The following is an 18,162-nucleotide window of genomic DNA, read 5'->3' as shown; positions in this document are numbered from 1 at the left end:
ACCAGCGCCCACACCCAGGAGACAGCCTGGCCCCTGCGTTGGAATCCCTAGTTTCCTCGATTGGGGGGCGGGGGAGTGCCATAGGACCCACACTCCATGCAGGTACTTTATGAATGACCCTGCCCAGGCGGCTGGCCAAGAGCACCCCCGCCCCTAGCCCTCAGTGCACAGCCTGGATAGGGGACGGGAGCTCTCCCCACCCTGGTTCAACAGAAAATTTTTATTTTTATCAGTTTATCAGGGGCTCATACAACTCATCACAATCCATCCATCCATCATGTCAAGCGCATTTGTACATTTGTTGCCATCATCATTCTCAAAACCTTTGCTTTCTCCTTGAGCCCTTGGCATCAGCTCCTCATTTTCCCCTCCCTCAAGAACCCTTGATCATTTATGTTATTGTTTTTTCATGTCTTACACTGCTTTTAATTAAACTTCATGCATGACACTTCACAGTGTTGCCCGCTCCCAGGGGGACTCAACCATAAGAAGCAGAGATTCTGGGTGGGCCAGAGGAGCACCCCCTCCTCACCCCGACTACCCAGGAGGGGCCCAGGCCCACCTCTCCTGCGTGTGCGCGTGGGGGACTTCTGCCAGGGACCCCTTCAGGGAGAAGTGGGCCTACCCACGGGCTGAGCGGGCACTGCTGGGGTGGGGAGGGCAGGCTCACCCCCAACCCCCGGTGGGCGCCCGGGGTCGGGGCAGGCTGGGGGCGGGGGCCGTGCCATGCGTCCGGTCCCGGGGCGGGGCCTCATGTGGCCACGCCCACGTCCGGCCCAGTCCCCCGGCCTTCGGTCTGTGAACCAGCCATGAGGCCGCTTCTTCTGTTTCTGTTGTAGTGAAAGCTTCCGCCGCTTTCTCCTTGGACCATGAAGGGCAAAAACAAACAAACAAAATCCCCCCCCAAAATCACAAAACAACACAAAAACATAAAACGAAACGAAAGGACACGAGGTTACCATCCAAGCGACCGCCCGAGCGGGAGGCGGGCCAGCCCCCGCGGCCAGGGGGAGCGCAGCGCGGCAGCAGAAGGCGCCATGCCGATTGATGGACCGACTGACCGACGGGCGGGCAGATGGACGGGAGAGAGAGGCGCCACGCGGGCAGCACCCTTGGAAGCACCCTCTCTGTCCCAGGCAGTGGTGGAGAGTTTGGAGGGTGGGGGCGCCCTTTTCTCTCAAGTCTTCCTTTCCGCAGTCCACCCCCAGGCCGAGTGGGGAGACAGCTCAGCACCCCAAGGGGCCCGGCCTCCTCCACGCCCACAGGGCTGGGCCTGCCCAGCAGGGGCTTCAGGGACCCCGAGGGCAGGGAGGGCGAGGGGCCTCCTGGAGGCTGTCGCCGGTGGCCAGGGGTGGGCTCTGCACAAGGGCTCACAGGGCAGGGGAACCAGAGTGCTGCCGGACCGCTGAGAGAGGGCTCAGCTGCACAGAAGATACCGGACAGGAGCAGCTTGGGCCTACTGGCTCGGCATGCAGGGCCCGAGGCCCCTCCTCCTGGCCGTGTCTCCGCCTTTCCAGAGGTGACCACCAGAAAGAGGACAGGGACGGACCCAGCTGGGAGTGGAGACTAGGAGTTGGGGTGTCGGTGAGAGCAGGCACCCGCCCAGGCGGAGCATGGGAGCAGCAGGCCTGGATAGCCTCTTCCTGCAAGGCTGAGGTCAGCTGGGCTGCAGACCCCTCCCTGCTCACCGGCCAGGCCTGGGGGGCGGGGTGGGGGCAGGAAGTAGCTGTAGCCCCAGGGGCAGAAAGATCAGGGCTGGAGGCACCCCTAGCAGAGCAGGGACAGCTGAGGAAGGGGAGGCAGCAACACACACACACACACACACATACACACAATACAACCCTCCCCCCACGGCCCAACATGGCCCCAGGGCCTCATGAACCTCAAGACTTGCACACACCTCACTTTCTCTCCGGCCTTCACTCCGACCGGTCTCCTTTTCTATCGCGGTGTACATAGGCCCCTGGGCTCCCTGCGCGGCCCACCCCTGTACAAAGCCCCCGCCGTCCACTGCCTGCCAGCAGCCCCGTGCCCCTCGGCCCCCCAGGACTGCAGCCGGCTTCCTTTCTTACCATCCCGCGTGCTTCGAGGTGTGACCACGCCGATCAGCAGTGTTATTGATGATGATAACGATTATTAAGGTTATTAATAAAGATCCCTTTCTTCAAACTAGGACGGCTCTTTTTGTGTTTGGGGTGGAAGGAAGTCACAGGACTGACCTCTCCCCAGCCCCAAGCGGGGACTCTCAGGTCTGTATTCTCCCCTCCCCACTCAGAACCAACCTTGCCCCTGCACCGAGTGGACCAGCAGCTGCAGCTCCTCCAGCTGGGAGGGGCAGGGCAGGGGTGTGACAAACCTTCCCCTCCCCAAGGGGGGCCTGTGGCCCTAGGAGGAAGGCTTAAAGACCCCTGTGCACTCTGGTCTTCAGTTAACAGCCCCCAGTCAATGCCCGGGAGGAGCCCAGCTGCTGCTGGCCCCAGGTAAATCCATGACTCCCATTCTCTGATGGAGGCGGGGGTAGTATCACCCTGCAGTGGCTGGGGTGCCAGGGAATGCCAAAGGGGGCAGGGCTGGGAGACCTCCAACTTGAAGGCGAGACTGAGACCCAAACATGGAGCCAGCAGGGTGCCCCACCCAGAGGGGAGCTCTCCATTGTCTAGCCGTCGGATCATTTATTTTAGTACAATTACACTCTTGAGAAAGGCCCGGACTTAAATGTGGGCATATTAATTTTACTGTGTCGTGTCTGTATTGCCAGTGGGGCTGGGGGCCAAGCTCTCTCGTCGAGGTGTGGGATGCCAGTCTGCCGCGCTCCATGCTCTGCTAACCCCCGTCCCCCACCCCCAATTTCTAATTGCCTGCTCACCAGACTGTGAGAAAATAATTGCCACTATAAATTTCCTTTCCCGCTCTGCATCAACTGTTCCGGGGGCCCTGCACTTTACAAAGTCTCTGGACAGGAAGTTGGGGAGCGACCGCTTTCCTGGCTCTGTAAGCCACCAGGTTGGTGACCCCACCTTTGGCTGACTCCAGAGAATGGTCAGAACCGAACACGGGGGTTCTGATGGGTTGGTCATGGCTGACGAGAAGGCCAGATCAGCACAGGCCTGAATGTTTTCACCTTGGGTGAAGTGGGGAATGGCCACCAGAAAGGGAGAGATTTGGGGTAGAAGACAGGAAGGGGAGACTCAGAAGCACGGTGAGCTCTGCCGGGAGCCAGAGCCTGGAGTATAACAGTACCACAGACTCAGCTACCACCTTTGAGCCGGCCACCGCAACCTCCAACTCTGCCAATCAAGAGGTTCTGGTGCCTTGCAGCCTGCACGTGGCTTGTATTCAGGAGGGCGACCCCATTTCTCACAGAGCGCCCACCCATCATTTTCTCCCCATCCCCTTATCACCCCAGCATGTCCTCATTTTAAAAAACCAGGTCTCTTGTGGTTCCAACCAGAAAGAAGGCCAAAAACACACTGTCAAAGAGAGTGCTTCCTCGGGGTCTCTGTTTGCTTCCCCACCTCGCCCCCACCCCCATCACACCAGAATGTTGTCCCACAGAGCCTCCTGATGCAAGGGGGCAGGGGGCAGGAGGGGAGTCAGTCAGTGGGGGGTCCTAGGCCCTCCAGGGAAGCAAGACTGAGATAGTCTGCCTCTAGCTCTTGTGCTGGGGGCCTCTGGGCCAGACCCACAGTGAGACAGTGGTGAGAAAGACAAGTCAGGACAAGGGGCAGGGAAGGGGTGCAGCCCTCAGAGAGCGGGGTTGGGGGCCTGGGAGGTGGTAGGAGAGAAGAGATGGGTCCCTGGGGGAGAACTCCCCCACCTCCTCTGCAAGGCACCAATGCAGCTGAGTTTCCTGAGACCTTGAGTCCTCCCCCGCCCCAAAACAGAAAAAAGACCACCCAACCCTGCAGGCTGGAGAAAAAGTGACAGGTGGGTGGCTCCTGGTGGCAGCTCCTGTAACTCCAGGGAGAGTGGGGGCCAGCCCCTAAGAGGGACCAGAGCACCTGAAGGCCCAGGAGGGGTGAGACACCCTGAAGCCAGTCATCTGCTTTCCGCTGACCGGGTTCTGATGGCCGTGGACCCCACGTGCAGTGAAACGAAATGCTGCCCCTTCGAGGGGACAGTCACAACCGCTCCGAGCAGTGTTTGGAGCTGTCTCATGGAGGGCCACCCCGCTTTCTTCTTGTTGACCCTCTAGTTTACCAAGCGGAAGTCCTTCCCGAGGAACCAGTCCCCCCCCCCCCCCACTCCAGCCACATGTCTCAGGAACTGAGTCTCGCCCTCCTTGCTTCCTCCAGCGAGGTCTGCATCTTTTCCCTGCGCCTCACGGTCTCACCCATGTTCCTCGCCCGCTCCCTCCTCCGCAGGCACGGGGCCTTGCCAGACCTCACTCCTTGCCCGGCTGCCCTGTGCCTGCGAGGGGGTCGGGAAGACCCTTGTTTGGGCCGGGCTCACCGTAGTCCTTAAAGTGATACGTCTGCTTTCTAGCACCTTTGCGAGGGGGGGGAGGGGAGATTGTGCGGCAGGTTGGCCCCAGGCTATGATACCACGAATGCCGACTGATGACCTGGCTGCTCTGCCCAAGTGCTGGATGCCATTGATCTTGTCTGCAATCCCGGTGATGTTGCTTCTCGGTCCAGCCGTGAGGAGTTTGGGGGACAGTATGCAAAGAGTGGGGTTTCCCCACCCCTTGTTCTGAAGGCTGTGGCCTTTGATCTTCATTGGCCAGGTTGGCGAGTCCTCTGCCTGCCACGCACGCAGGCTGCCCGTGAGCCCTCCTCCAGCAGGCCCTCCTTCAGCACATCCAGCTTCTCATGATTAGCTCAGCTGCTGCCCAGTCCACTTGCCTCATAACCACCTGCAGACAGCCCTACAGACGCAGCCCAGACGCACGCCTGGCCTGGCTTCACCCTGCAAGGTGCCCGCCTCGTTGTGGCCCACAGGCTCAATAAGGTGTCCCGGAGACCCCATTCTGGCAATGCTTTCTGAGTTTATTGGGAGCCGCGCAGTCCTCTGGAACCCCACCAGGAGTGTTCTCTCGGGAATTTTCTGCACTAAACGCCCCCTGGTCATTTCATATGAAACCCCGGATTAAGGAGAAAGCTAAGACAAAGGCGGGGTCCCATTGCCTATGTCCAGGGACCCTACCCCCACCGTGGGGCCGACAGGCAGTGAGGAGCACCTAATGACTATCAGGGTCTGGGCTGGTGTAGAACAGGGTGGCCCGGCCCCACTCAGCCTGTGGGATTGGAAAGCCTTCCCTGGGGACAGGCTGCACCAGGAACTCCACGTGGCCTCTTTGGCCAGGCCCATCTCTGGCCACAGCCAGGTCCACAACTCGGTACTGGTTGGTGAACGCCAAGCCCAGGAACTCGGGCTTCTTGGGGTCCCATGGCCCCCCACCCTGGGGGCCGCTCACTGGTTCCCTCCGACAGTGGACCCAGAAACAGCAGGCCTGGGGCAGCGGGAAGGCCCAGTGCAGGGTGCAGCTCAGCTGGAGCTGCCTGGACCGAGTGAGGCCCCTGGACCCTGGGGCGGCCGGCTGCCAGCGGACGTGGGAGATAGTGACAGTCTGCACCTGGGGCAGGGGGCTCAGCAGGCTCTGGGCGTCCACCACCTGGGAGAGAGGGCGACCTCAGCATGGGAACGGGGCACGTTGCCACGGGGTTGGGTCCCCGGAGAGCTCAGTCACCTGGATCTCCCCAAGGCGGCAGACAAAGGTCTCCTCCTGGTGGCTATTGGGGGGCCGGGAGAAGCTGACGAAGAGGTCCTGCAGTACACAGCCCTGCAGCATCACCTTGAAGCAGCTGTGGGAGAAGGTGGGGGGAGGTGTCACAGGGGCCAGGAATGGAGGGGGGGACCCCCAATGCCCAGTCTCAGCAAGCCCTGGAGGACCCAGTGGCCCCGCCTTGACCCCGGAGTGCTGGCCTTGTCTGGCTAAGTGAGCCAGGCCTCCTGAGAAACCCTCACATCCACCACATCCACTCCCCTGAGCCCAGCAGGTAGGGGGCACTCACCGCTGGACCCAACCCCCCGGCAGTGGCTGGCCACATCGGCTGGCCCACCTGGTCAGCTTGGTAGGGGGCACGCGGAGGGGCTGGGCACTGTACCTCCGGCTCGTGTCCGCTGGGGAAAAGACAAACTCTGTCCAGGCTGCAGCCAGGCCTGAGAGAGCCAGGCCCAGGGCTTGGCCAGGTGACCAGACAGGGCTGGGGGACCCAGGGCCCAGAGGTGGGTGCAGACAACCTCTGGGTAAGAGAGGGTGGGATTTCCTCCACAATACAAAGTGCGTGTCTAGGACTTGCCACCTCTTGCCCTAGTCTGGCTCCTCTCAGATGCCACCCGAGCCCCCACCCACTTCACATGTTCACACTCTCAGCGGGCTCAGCAGGGGCAATGGGGGGCGGGGGTTGTCAGAGAAGCACTGCCTTCCTCCCCCACCTCCAGGCAGCCCCACCCTTGGAGAACAGAGCAGGTGGTGGGTCCTGTCCTCACCGTTCAGGGCTGAGATACTGCCAATGTGACAGCTGTCAGTGTCCCCCGTGCTCAACTCCAGGGCCACCGTCACGGCCGAGGGTCCTTCAAGCTTATATACCAGGGATAGGAAGATCTTGGGGGGCATGGGGACCTGCAGGGAGAATAACCTGGAAGAGAGAGGGTACCCCCGTAAGGGGCCAGCCAGGGGTGGGTGGGGGGACTCCGCTCTAGACCTGGGCCCCCCTGGGACCCTTGGTATAACCAACATGGCTGGCCTCTGCCCCACCTGCCCATGACAAGAGGGAGGGGGCCCCACAGCTCATGCCCCCTGCACTCACCTACCTCACAGCCACGTGCCCCACCTCGGGGGGAATGGCCCCCCGGATGAGCAGGGAGCTGCCCCCATTCCAGGCCTCGGCCAGGCAGCAGCGGGTCTTCACCCAGCCCTCACCGCCCCCCTCCTGTCCATGCTCCCCAAGCAGGGGCTGCGGCTGTTGGGCACTAAGGTGGTACCAGGGCCCTGCGTCCACCTCCTACAGGGAAAGGTAAAGCCGATGAGAACTCAGCTCTTGGCCAGGCCATCCTCCATATACACACATACACACACACACACCACCACCACCACCACCACCCCCGACAACCTCTGTGAGACTAAGGTGCCCACACACCTGTCCGTAGCAGACTCTCCGTGTCCCCAGCCCCAGGCAGAAAGAGGTGACGAAAGGCAGGGAGCAGAGGCTGTGTGTGGGCAGGTACCGTTCCAGCAGGCTCCAGAACCTGTGGAGAGATGCAGATGCAGCTGCTCGGCCAAGGCCTGGCTGGACCAGAGAGGCCGTCAGGGGGAGGTGGCCCCCAGGGCCCCGGCCTGCAGTCTCTCCTGCTTAACTGGCCCTAAGACCTGCCCTCCAAAGGTGGCCATGGGCTGGTTCCCTGCCCTGGGCCCCAAGCTGTCCCTGGAGGGTCCCCAGAGGCAGTGACACACCTGTCCTGGTTCTGGAAGAAGTCATTCTTCTCTAAGCACTCGTACACCCAGCCAGGCGCAAACAGGGCAGCCGAGAAGCCGTGCTTCCGGATGAGCTCCAGGGACTGTGGGGACAGAAGTCAGACCAAGGACTGTCCCAACCCCGGGGACCTGGGGGTGCAGACCCCCCCAGCCTGTTGCTGTTGTTAGAGCTGTCCTGGTGCCAGCGCCACCCCTCCCCCACCCCCACCCCCGACTCACAGCAAGCCCAAGGCAACAACGCAATGACACACTGCCCGGCCCAGAGGGTCACCAGGCTTGCCTTCCTCCTGTTTTGGTCAGGAAGCTCTGCAGAAACCTGCTCAGCAGCAGAGCGGCCACCACAGAGGGTCTGGGTGGTGGCCGGGTGTGGACCCGGGCCCCTGGCATGGGAGGCAAAGGTGCCCCCGCAGAGCTGCAGCTGCCCACCTTCCCTAGCCCCATCTCCCAGTGACGGCTCTCGTCAGCCCCCAGTGCGTCTGCACGGCACCGCACACCCAGGCTCTCCAGCAGCCGTTCTCCCGAGAGCTGACTGCCGGTCTTTCCTCCGAAATGCCCCTGGAGTGTCCTCCAGCCTCCAGTCTTTCGGGGAGCAGCCATGGCAGTAACCACTTGCCCCGCCATGCAGGCAGATCCATTCAGCCTAGGGCCCTGGTGGTGTAGTGGTTACAAGCTAACCGCATGGTCGGCAGTTCAAAACCACAGGCCACTCTGGGACAGGGAGAGGAGGTTTCCTCCTCCTGTAAAGTCTGGGAAACCCACAGGGGCAGTTCTACCCTGTCCTGTAAGGTGAGATTTTTTTTTGAAATTTGAGGCTTCATCCATGCCCTGGCAGTTCCACAGACTGACCAGGAGGGGGCAGCATCAGGGGCCAGAGGTGAGAATGCTGCCCAGCCTCACCTCTGGCCCTCTCCTGAGTATCAGGACCCTGGGCAGAGGGGGGCGCAGCAAGGGGGCAAAATTTATTCTCTAACAGCAGAAGGGACGACAGGGAGGGCAGCAGCGCTGCACAGGAGGGTCAGCCGAGAGAACCTGCCAGGAGAACTGGGCTCTTGATCTGCAGCTGTTTCCCTGAAGCCCCATCCCAGCGCCCTCCCTCCCTGGCAAGAGAAGTAGACCAGGGGGGTCCGCTCCCTGCATGCACCGACGGGTGATGAAGAGATGAGAGGTTGGAGCCCCTCTACTAGTGCCTCAGAAGAAAGTCCTACAGAGGGCCAGCCGCCACCGAGAACATCTGATGGGGCACCTGGAGCACACAGTTGTGGGGAGGGGGGATCTCCCGGGGGGAGGGGGGAACTCCCCCAACGGGAGTGCCCAAGTCCAGTCCTGCAGCAGCCTTAGAAGCAGAGTGGGCCGTGTTCAGTGGCTGAGTGAAAGGTGGACCATTGGGTCCACAGGGGCCCAAGGGTAGGGGTCCGAGGGCACCCAAGGCCTGCAGGGACACTGAGTCAGAATCCACTCGCCAGCAATGGGTTAGTGGTTAGGTATGGGGCTGCCAACTTCAAGGTCTGCAGTTCAAGACCACCAGCCGCTCCACAGTAGAAAGATGAGGCTGTTGGCTCCGCAGAGTCACAGCCTTGGAAACACAGTTGGAGTCCACTCTGTGGCAGTGAGGTTGTTTTTTGGGACCCCAGGGTATCAGGATGTTAACGTCATGCTCGTAAAGAATACAGCCCTAAAAGGAGGTTTGAGCTGGTGGGTAGGGGCAGCTGGGAGAAGAGGGTATCCCCTACAGGCAGGTGACAGTGTGCCACCTGATAGCATATAATTAGGACGCTCTCTGCCACGGCATGCATCTCCCCAGCATTCCCGTGCCTCGGTTTCCCTGCTCTGGCACAGCCCACCTTGTGCGTGTCGAAGCGGCCCCCCACGACGTCGCTGCGGGCGAAGATGTCCACCCCCACGTACACATCAGCGCGCCGCGCCCCGGCCTGCGCCACCATCCGCTCCAGATGTTTCTCCCGCCAGTTGTAGTTAGAGAAGAAGCCGTCACAGGCCTCAAAGAAAATCCTGTGGGCAGCCGGCCCTACCTGTGAGACCCGCAGGCCGGGTCCCACTGCCCAGCTCCACCTCTCTGGGCTGCCCCCAGCATGCAGCCAAATCACCAGCCTCAGTTTGCAGGTTTGCACAGCTGGGGTGGGGTGGGGCAGGAACGGCGCTCCACAGCAGGACCCACGTGAACCCAGCCCTGGGGAGATGGATTCCATCCAGACAAGGGCCCACGCGGGACCCTCACGTGTGCACCGCGCCCCAGGAGCCTGTGCCAGCCCCTACTGTGCGCCTGGCAGGGCCCCACCTATGCACAGGTCTGGGAGCTTGGACCAGAGCGAGCAGCACTGAGTTGGGGCCCCAGGTATGCTTCGCGCCCAACCATATACCCCCACCCACCCCCCCGCCACGCGGAGGCTGGGCGGAGCAGGGCGGGGCAGGGTGGGGCGGCCCCACCCCGGGGAGGCGGGTGGGGGGGCCCACCTGTTGCTGTCATTGAGTTCGTTCTGCCACTTGAGCTGGCCGCTGTGGACCACGCTGTCGTACCAAAGCACCAGGCCCCCCGGCACGGCACGATGCAGCTCCCTGGTCAGGTACCGCAGGAATCCCGGCGTGTTCCCCACTGCCGCAGTCTGCCAGGAGAGACAGGGCATGCCCGGTCAGGCGTCCAGTAACTGGTCAGGAGGACCCGCCCCATGGCATCTCCGATCCTCCTCCCCTTAAAGCAGGAAGGGTCCCGACACACAAGGCAGTGGATGGGGTGCCAAGGTGGACGCGTTGAAAAAAATAGAATTACCCCACTGGGGTAAAGACAGGTTTTACAGGAGCAGGCAGCCTCCTCTTCTGCCCGCAGACCAGCTGCTGGGCTTGAACTGCCAACCTTACAGGGAGGGCGTAACCCACTGCACCACCAGGACTCCTTGTGGCCAAACAGCCCCTCCCCCTCCCCCACTGTGGCTCACTGTCAGGGAAGCATTAGACTGCTAACCACCAGCTGCCCTGGAGGAGAAAGAGGCAGCTGTCTGTTCCCACAACGACTGACAGCAGTGGACACCTGGCACTGGGTCACTGTGAGCAGAATCTATTCAATGACAGTGAGTTTTTTGGGTGTCAGAAAAGGAAGTCACCAACCCCGCCAAGCAGAGATGGAGAAGGAGCCCGGGTCCCACACACCGACCTACACAGAGCTGCCAAGGGCGCCAATCCCCTAGATCTTGGAGCTGCCCCCATCCCAGGAACCTTTGGGGAAGGGTTCCCGCTATGAGCCCCAGGGGCCAAAGGTAGGGAGGCTCACACTCAGAGAGTTCTCAATGTTGACCAGCCAGCCATCAAAGCGGAAGAACTGGGCAAGACGGACCAGCTGGTCAGCCACAGCCCGATAGGAGCGCTCATCCCCAGCCAGGAAGGCTTCGCACAACTTTGCGCCATCGGTCCACTCCGTGATGACCGTCCCTGCGGACAGGAGACAGGAGGTCAGGCACCCACCACGGTGCCGCCTAGAACCCTGCAGGTGCTCACAGTGGCACCCGCAGACATCTGGGAGCCAGCCACTCAGGGGCAGCGTCCTCAGTGGCCAGGCTGCAGGCTGGTGAGACCCACGACTGACAACCTATGTCCTTCGGACCACAGCCACCTCTTGGCCGTGCAACACCACCAGAAATGCCAGCGGTCTGGAGTTTCCTCTAGCTCCTGGCGCCCATGGTTCAGAGCAGACCTGTGCACCGCAGGGTGCTCAGTGGCTGCTTTTTGGAAAGAGATCTCCAGGCCTTTCTTCTGAGGCACCTCTGGGCGGCCCCAACCTTTTGGTCAGCAACCTGGCCTCCCACTGGACACAGCCACCCCATCTGTTCTACCGCCTATGGGGACAGCAGCAGCAGAGTGACCCAGAGACTTTTGGAACAAATCTGCCCCTCCTGCGCCCCACTGGACACCACCCCAGGTGAGAGCTCTGTCCCTTGCCAGGCAAAGCAAGCCTGTGGCTCACAGGGGCACCTGCAGGCATCGGGCGGAGGGGAGCGAGCCCCGGGTCTTACCGAGTACGCAGACCCCGTGCTTGTGGGCGGCATTGGTCCAGCCCACCGGGGGGATGGTGACCATGTGGTGACTAAAGTAGACGAAGATGTCGATGTACTGCCAGTGGTAGAAGGAGTATGGTTGCCGGGCTGAGGAGCCCTGGATGAACCTGGGAGGGAAGTGCCGTCAGGCTGGGGCCAGGGAAGTGATGGGCCTCCAAGAGGGGCCAGCTTCTCCTCAGTCACACCCTGGAAACGGGGTCAGGGGGAAGCCCCCACCACACTCACTGGAGACCCTGTCACTAGCATCGGTCGGCATCTGCCACTGGGACCCAGACCCAGCATGGTGGCCTCGGGGAGAAGAGGACCGAAGTCTCTCCCTGTACCCACAGCCAAGCCTCTCCTTATCAGAGACCCCTAACCCTGTGCAGCTCCTAGATCCAGAGAGGTCTGGGAGCCTGCAGACCGGGCTCAGAGGAGCCTCGGTAAGTTGGTCGGTTGCTCACCGTCCATGCGCCTGCAGAGGACATTGCCACGCTCCCACGTCAGGCCCGCGGGTGGTTCCCAGCTCTGGTCACCCAAAGGCTGAACCCAGCCCTCCCCTTCTCCACCGGGGGCTTGGCCACAGAGGCCAGAGGCGGTGGGCGGTGCTGCCTCCCTCACCTGTCGTCCAGGTACCCGCCCATCATGTCGTGACACACCAGGGTCCTGGGCCGCGAGCTGCTGAGAGGGGGCTGGCGGCCCACAGGTGGCTCCAGGGCCACATTGAAGCCATCCTCCATGGTGGGCCTCCAGGCCAGCAGCTCCTCCAGCGAAGTCAAGTAAAAGCTGACGGGGCTAGTGGTGTCCGTATCATAGTATCTAACTGGTCAGAGGAGCGGGCAGTGAGGACTCCCTCGGGGCCCTCCTGACTGCCCCGAGCCCCAGCTCCAGCCCCAGCCATTCTCACCTGGCAGAGGGTCTGGGCTGTAGCTGACCACTTCTCGGAAGACGCCCTCGGCCTGCTCCTTTTCCATTCTGCACAGAGAAGGGGGCTCCATTTTACTTTTCAGGCAAAAAGGTGACAGAAAAAGAACATTTCTCAGCAAATGGACAAGGCCCCACTTCCATCGAACTGATTCGGACTCACAGAGACCCTATCTATACAGGGCGTCAGGGGCCACAGATCTTTCTGGGAGCAGACAGCCTCGCTGTTCTCCCCAGGAGCAGCTGGCGGGTTTGAGCTGCCCACCTTGCTGTCTGCAGCCCAACCCTGATCCAACAACACTCCCAGGGCACCTAGTTCTCTGGCCTGTCTTCAATGCCAAATGCTGACACAGGATGGTTTCCGTGGTGGGAGTGACCCTGGCTCAGTTCCCAGCCAGGACCCCTCATGCATAGCTCCTACCCATACACACACCTTATCCTGCTAGGGGAGGGCAGGCTTGCAGGACGCTAGCCCACTGGGCAGGTGACAGCGGGGTTTCCACACTAAGCGGGGCTAGGAAGGCCTGGTGATCTACTTCCACCTGATCAGCTCCTCTTGAGGAGTCTGGGTGGCAGAGTGGTTATGCGTTGGGCTGCTAACCACCAGGGTGGCAGTTTGAAACCCCCAGCTACCCTGAGGGAGAAAGTTGAGGCTTTCCACTACCGTAAAGAGTTACAGTGTAAGAATCCCACAGAGGCAGTTCTACCCTGTCCTATAGTGGTCACTGTGGGTCAGAATGAGCTCGGTGGCAGCACGTTGTGACTCTCGAGTTTTCAAAAGTCCACCTACGCCCAATACTGTGTGATCAATGCGGGCTCATGGGGACCAGGGATTCTTGAATGTAGTCTGTAAGGCAGTGAGGGCCAGGCTTTCTTCCCTAATGCTGCTGGGTGGGTGAGTGGATTTGAATCCGCAGCCTAAAGGTTAGTGGATGAGCAAACAGTTTGCACCAGTTGGGGTCCTCTGTAAGTCGACCCCCCACCTAGGGAGGAAGACCATATGATTCCAAACTCGCCAGCCTGCAGCATGCCACCTCCAGCTCTCCGGGCTGCCCAAGGCTCCGTCTCTAAGTTACAAAGCAAAGGAGAGGGCTCCTGCTTCCTACCTCTGCTGCCCACTGCCTCAACTTTCTCCACCCTGAGTTTGGTGGCCAATGACTACTGGACAGAGCTACCTGGCCCCTGGCATGGGCATTGGTCATCTTAATGACTCAATCACTGGACTGGCAAATCCTGAGCAAATGCAGGTGGGACGCTAGGACCTGGTTTGTCACAGGGCCCCCAGCCCCACCCTGCAGGTGTGGTGACCCACTTCTCAGATCAGGAAACTGAGGCTACAGGCGTAGGCGGTCAGAGGGCAGGAAGGTCAGCGCCAGACCTCGCAGCCCGGCTCCTCTTTCCCCGCTGTGCCCTGCAGCCACTCGGGTCGGCACCCCACTTCTGATTAGCAGGGTGCCAGGTGGTCAGCTTTTGGGGAAGGTGGCAGGGGGCGGCAGGCCGCGACCAGGGACGGGGCAGGGGGTGATGGCTGCGTCCCCGCTCTGTGGACACTGGTCTGAGTGACCCCGCTTCCGCACCCGCGGTGGGGGCACTGGAGGGGTCACGAGTCCCGCCCTGGGGCTTCGGGGGAGCCGAGGAGTTCGGGGTGCAGCCCCGGGCCGACCCACCCACCTGCGATCCGGTCCCTGCCGCCGCCGCCGCGTCCGAGCCCGCTCCGGCGGGTCTCCAGCTGCCGCTTTCCGCTTCCCTGGTCCCTGAAGCTGCCGAGAGCGCCGTCTGGTAGCCCTTGGTGTCGCCCGCTCAGCCGCGGCCTCCATAGCGCTGTCAGCCCCCCGCAGCGCTGTCAGCCCCCCGCAGTCCAATCGCCGGGCAAGGTCCGCCCCTGCTGCCACGGCCAGCCAATAGGAACTGCGGAGCGCGGCTCCTTAGCTCGGATTGGCTCTGGCTGGACTCCAGCTGCAGCTCCGGGCTCTTGGCCCCTGCGGCGGGGACTTTGTACCTCCGGAGCGGGCGGGACCGGGCCGCTGGGTGGGCGGGGCCTCCAATGAGGGGCGGAGCCTGTTCCTGGTATCGGAAGCCACCTTTGCGGGATCCCCATCCCCCTCCCTCCCGCTGTTTTAGAAGGTCCTACAGAGGTTCCTCCAATAGCCTTTCCTAAAGAGGTCAAGCTCTCCCCCTGAGGGACCGGCAACTATCCCGCGGGGCGCTACACACCTACGCTTTAGTCCTGGAGGGTGGGCTAGAAGTAGTTTTTCATTGCCAGGGGGTGCTCAGTAGTTTTTTTTTTAATAAGGGGGCAGTGACCACAGAAGTTTGGGAGGCTACGAACAATTTACCAAAGGCTGAAAGGCAACCATGCAATGACAAATGGGATTTCTGCTCTTCAGAACAACCAAAAATCCAAACTCACTGCGGTCAAGTCCATTCTGAACCATCAGATCCCTTCCCATGGCACTGTTGGGTGTAGAAGCACCACGTGACCGAAAGAACCCTAGGCGGCTGCTAGCCAGCGTTTGGGGAAGAAAAATGTGGCAGGCCTGGGGGTGGACGCGAACGGCCTGGGAAACACCCCCACCCCCACCCCCGGCAGTTCCAGTCTAATCTGCAGGTGCCTGTGGGAATGCACCACCGAATAGGGCTTGACTTGTGGCCTAGGTCCCAACCTCAATCCGTCTGCCCCTGTATAACACCATTTTCCCCCAATTAAACAGATTTTTTTAAAACCACACTTTCACAGGCCTAGACAGGAACAAGAAAGAGTCTGAGGTTCATCCTGCAGGTTCACCTAGCGGGAAGCCAGGCAGGTGTCAGAGCCTGTTGAGATGGGCTAGACCCGAGAGACCCCCTTAGAGATGAGGAGGACAACAGAATGCAGGTGGAATGAGGCAGGGCTGGGTTCTCCTCCAGGTGGAAGGAGGTCTCAGAAGCTCCTGAGGACAGTTCCTGGTTTTTGTATTTTTGTAGTTTTTCGGTATACGAAGCACAGGAGGGCAGATGTATAGACAGTAACTAGAGCAGTGTTGTTCTACGGACAGGGAGGGGGGTTTGGAGGGAAATGGGGCGTAAATAATGAGTACAGGAGGGGGGAGGGTGTTCTAGAATTGACTGTGGTGGCGGATAGCCAACTCGTTTTAAATACGACGCAACTGTGGAAGTGGGTGCTCTGTGGATGGCATCTCAGTAAACCCCTTGGGAACAGAGAAGTCAGGTGCGGACAACCCTGAGAGTGCCGGGCTTGGCTGTGGACGCTTGACCTGTGGAGCTTGGAGGGAGACAGAGGGTCACCTTCTCCTTGCTGCCTGTTTGGAAGAATAGTTTGTTTGTTTTTTTCCCCAGTAGTCTTATTGGAAGCTCGGCTTGTTGGCGAGTCCCCCTGTTTCTGTATTCAGGTAGCCTTCTCTCCCTGCCAGACAGAGGCGGCTTTAAAAAGATGCCACTCGGATGGTGTCATTTCTCGGCTCAAAATCCCACAAACACTTCCCATCTCCAGGAATGAGATTTAAATTCTTATTGTGGCTCTTAATAACCATGTGATCTGGCCATTAAAAAAAAAAGATAGTTGAAATGGTTTTAAGTTAAGTCCCCACCCCCAACCCCTTAAGAGACTGGTGTCTCCCATCCTTTGCACAGGTGATCCAGAGGGACCGGTCCTTCTTGGTGAAGTGGAGGCTCCTGGGAAGAGAGGAGGGAACCCTGAGGACATGGATGGACACAGTTGCGGCCACGATGGTCTCCCACATCGTAGCACTTGGGGGGTCGGCGAGGAACAGGGCAGCCTCTTATTCTGTTACACATGGGGTGGGTAAGAGTCGGAGCTGACTCAAGGGCACTAAACCACCTCCACCTGGGCTGCCTGCGAGCCAAGGATGACAGCACGGGGCCCATTGTCACAAAATGAACCCCATGCAGGGGCAGGCCTGTCCCTGTGTTTTGAATGCCCCCAAACCTGTGCTATACGTTAGTTGCACTTCTCCCCCTCTACCCCCATTCCCGGAGTTTACAGACCCCAAAAGTGTCTGGGGGAGTTGGGGTGGGGTGGAAGGGATGGGGCTTCTGGGCAGGGACAGAGTCCACAGTTCAGGTGATGGAGGGGAGGCCTGAGGTGTGAGAACATGCACAGAACCAGGAAAGCCAGTCTGAACATCTGGGTGCCGCAGGGCCAGGTGGGGCCCACCTAGGCCCCCAGTTGATAGCCTGCTGCCTCCAGAAGTTCCTGCCCTGGGTGGGGTGCTGCAACCAAGCCACTCTGAGTGACTGCCTGTTGCTGCTGGCTTTGAACTTTACGAGCCCCAAGCTTCCATAAACTCCAAGGGTGGAGACCTGGATGCGGCCGAATGGTCAGGCCAGGAGGCCAGAAGCCCAGCGCTTGCAAACCCTCCTTGTCCCCACTTCCTGGGGCTCTAGGGCCTGGGCCATACACAATGAGAGAAGGTGGCCCCATGGGGTATCGGGTGGCACTCAGACTGCCCCAGAGTTTCCCCTAAGCTAGCCGCTCTGCGAACACAGGTCCCCGGAGAAGGTGGCAGCACCACACAATGGCCCCACCGTACTCGAGTGAACCCCGAGAACCTCGCCTGCTTGGTCTGCATGGAGCCAAGCCTCCCAGGCCTCCACCTGTCCACAGCCTGGCAGTGTGACAATAACAAACCATGCACACACGTACACAACTCCTGGGGACCTTCCTGGGGCAGAGTAGCACTGTGCCTCATAGAAAGCCAAGCTTCGGTTGTTTGGTTTTGACTTTTAAAAGTGGGTCAGCAGGCACACCACAGCCCTCTCTTTCTGGCCAAGGTGAAGTGTAGTTCTGAGGGGCAGTGCCAACAGCCTGTGGATAAGGCTCAGTTTCTAGGGAGCCATACGTCCAGGTCCCCCACTTCTCTATAACCCTCCACAGGGCCTCCTCTAGTCTAGAGCTTTCAGGAGGTGCAAGGTGACTGCACCCCTTCCAGGAACTGGAAAGAGCCAGGCCTTAGGGCCACAAAGTTGGTTCCCAGCTGTGGCCTGTCCACCACCACCCCCAATGCCCTTTGGCCCGAGGTATTTCTGAGGAGGCAGGCTAAGCTGGTTGTCCCCATGCCTGCCACCAGGACCTAGGCCCTTCTAAGTCCCTACGGCTCTAAGGAAACAAAATACAGGCTGCCCCCACAGACTTTAAATTCCAGATTAGCAAGGAAAAGGGCATGCTTGCCCTAGAGAATGTATTCCTCGTTTATTTAGAGTTCAAACACAACCTGGTCTTTTATTTGTGAAGTCTGGCAGCTCTACCTGGGGGTCCACACCACAGACTTGCTGGGTCGCCAAGTTGGGGGCTACCAGCCTCTCATTACCTTCACCCCTCCTCCCCAGCCATGCCAGACAGGGACTCCGATTTCCTCTGCCTACCCCCTGACCGCCACCACAGTACCACGGTGTCCACCCACTCCCAGACGAAGACGGGCAGGGGGATGTCGTGGGGATCTGCTTCCAGAACCCAGTGGAGCACAGCAGAAGACAAGGTGATGACCTGAGACAAGAGGCCCTTGAAATGCACCGTGGCCCCAACCATGCAGCTGGCTGTGGCTGCGGAGTGGCTCCAGCCCAGGCAGGACTCCGCGCCTGTGTGTGGTTCTGTTGAGTCAGCACCAGACGGACAGCAGCTAACCACAAAGCCCCACACGGGCCGGAAGAGGCAGGTGTGCTGTCGAGAACCTGGGAATGGTTTGCTGAGCTGATGGGCGGATG

The 18,162-nt window shown here is 60.4% G+C and overlaps 1 protein-coding gene across 1 annotated transcript; it reads right to left on the bottom strand.

Moving 5' to 3' along the window:
- Nucleotides 1-4,967: 4,967 nt before the first annotated feature.
- Nucleotides 4,968-14,299, bottom strand: ENGASE (endo-beta-N-acetylglucosaminidase). Its single transcript, XM_075562310.1, has 14 exons — nucleotides 14,113-14,299; nucleotides 12,425-12,492; nucleotides 12,139-12,340; nucleotides 11,497-11,645; nucleotides 10,758-10,915; nucleotides 9,947-10,095; nucleotides 9,319-9,484; nucleotides 7,457-7,560; nucleotides 7,143-7,251; nucleotides 6,817-7,007; nucleotides 6,493-6,641; nucleotides 6,015-6,123; nucleotides 5,690-5,804; nucleotides 4,968-5,614 (listed from the first exon to the last, which is right to left on the bottom strand). Exons 1-14 carry the CDS (start codon nucleotides 14,256-14,258, stop codon nucleotides 5,180-5,182), a joined length of 2,250 nt encoding a protein of 749 aa, XP_075418425.1. The 5' UTR covers nucleotides 14,259-14,299; the 3' UTR covers nucleotides 4,968-5,179.
- Nucleotides 14,300-18,162: the final 3,863 nt, after the last annotated feature.

The sequence above is a fragment of the Tenrec ecaudatus genome, chromosome 10 (assembly GCF_050624435.1).
Source record: "Tenrec ecaudatus isolate mTenEca1 chromosome 10, mTenEca1.hap1, whole genome shotgun sequence".
Classification (NCBI taxonomy): Eukaryota; Metazoa; Chordata; class Mammalia; order Afrosoricida; family Tenrecidae; genus Tenrec; species Tenrec ecaudatus.
Note: the sequence above shows the minus strand (reverse complement) of the source record. Positions and strands in the feature narration are given on the sequence as shown.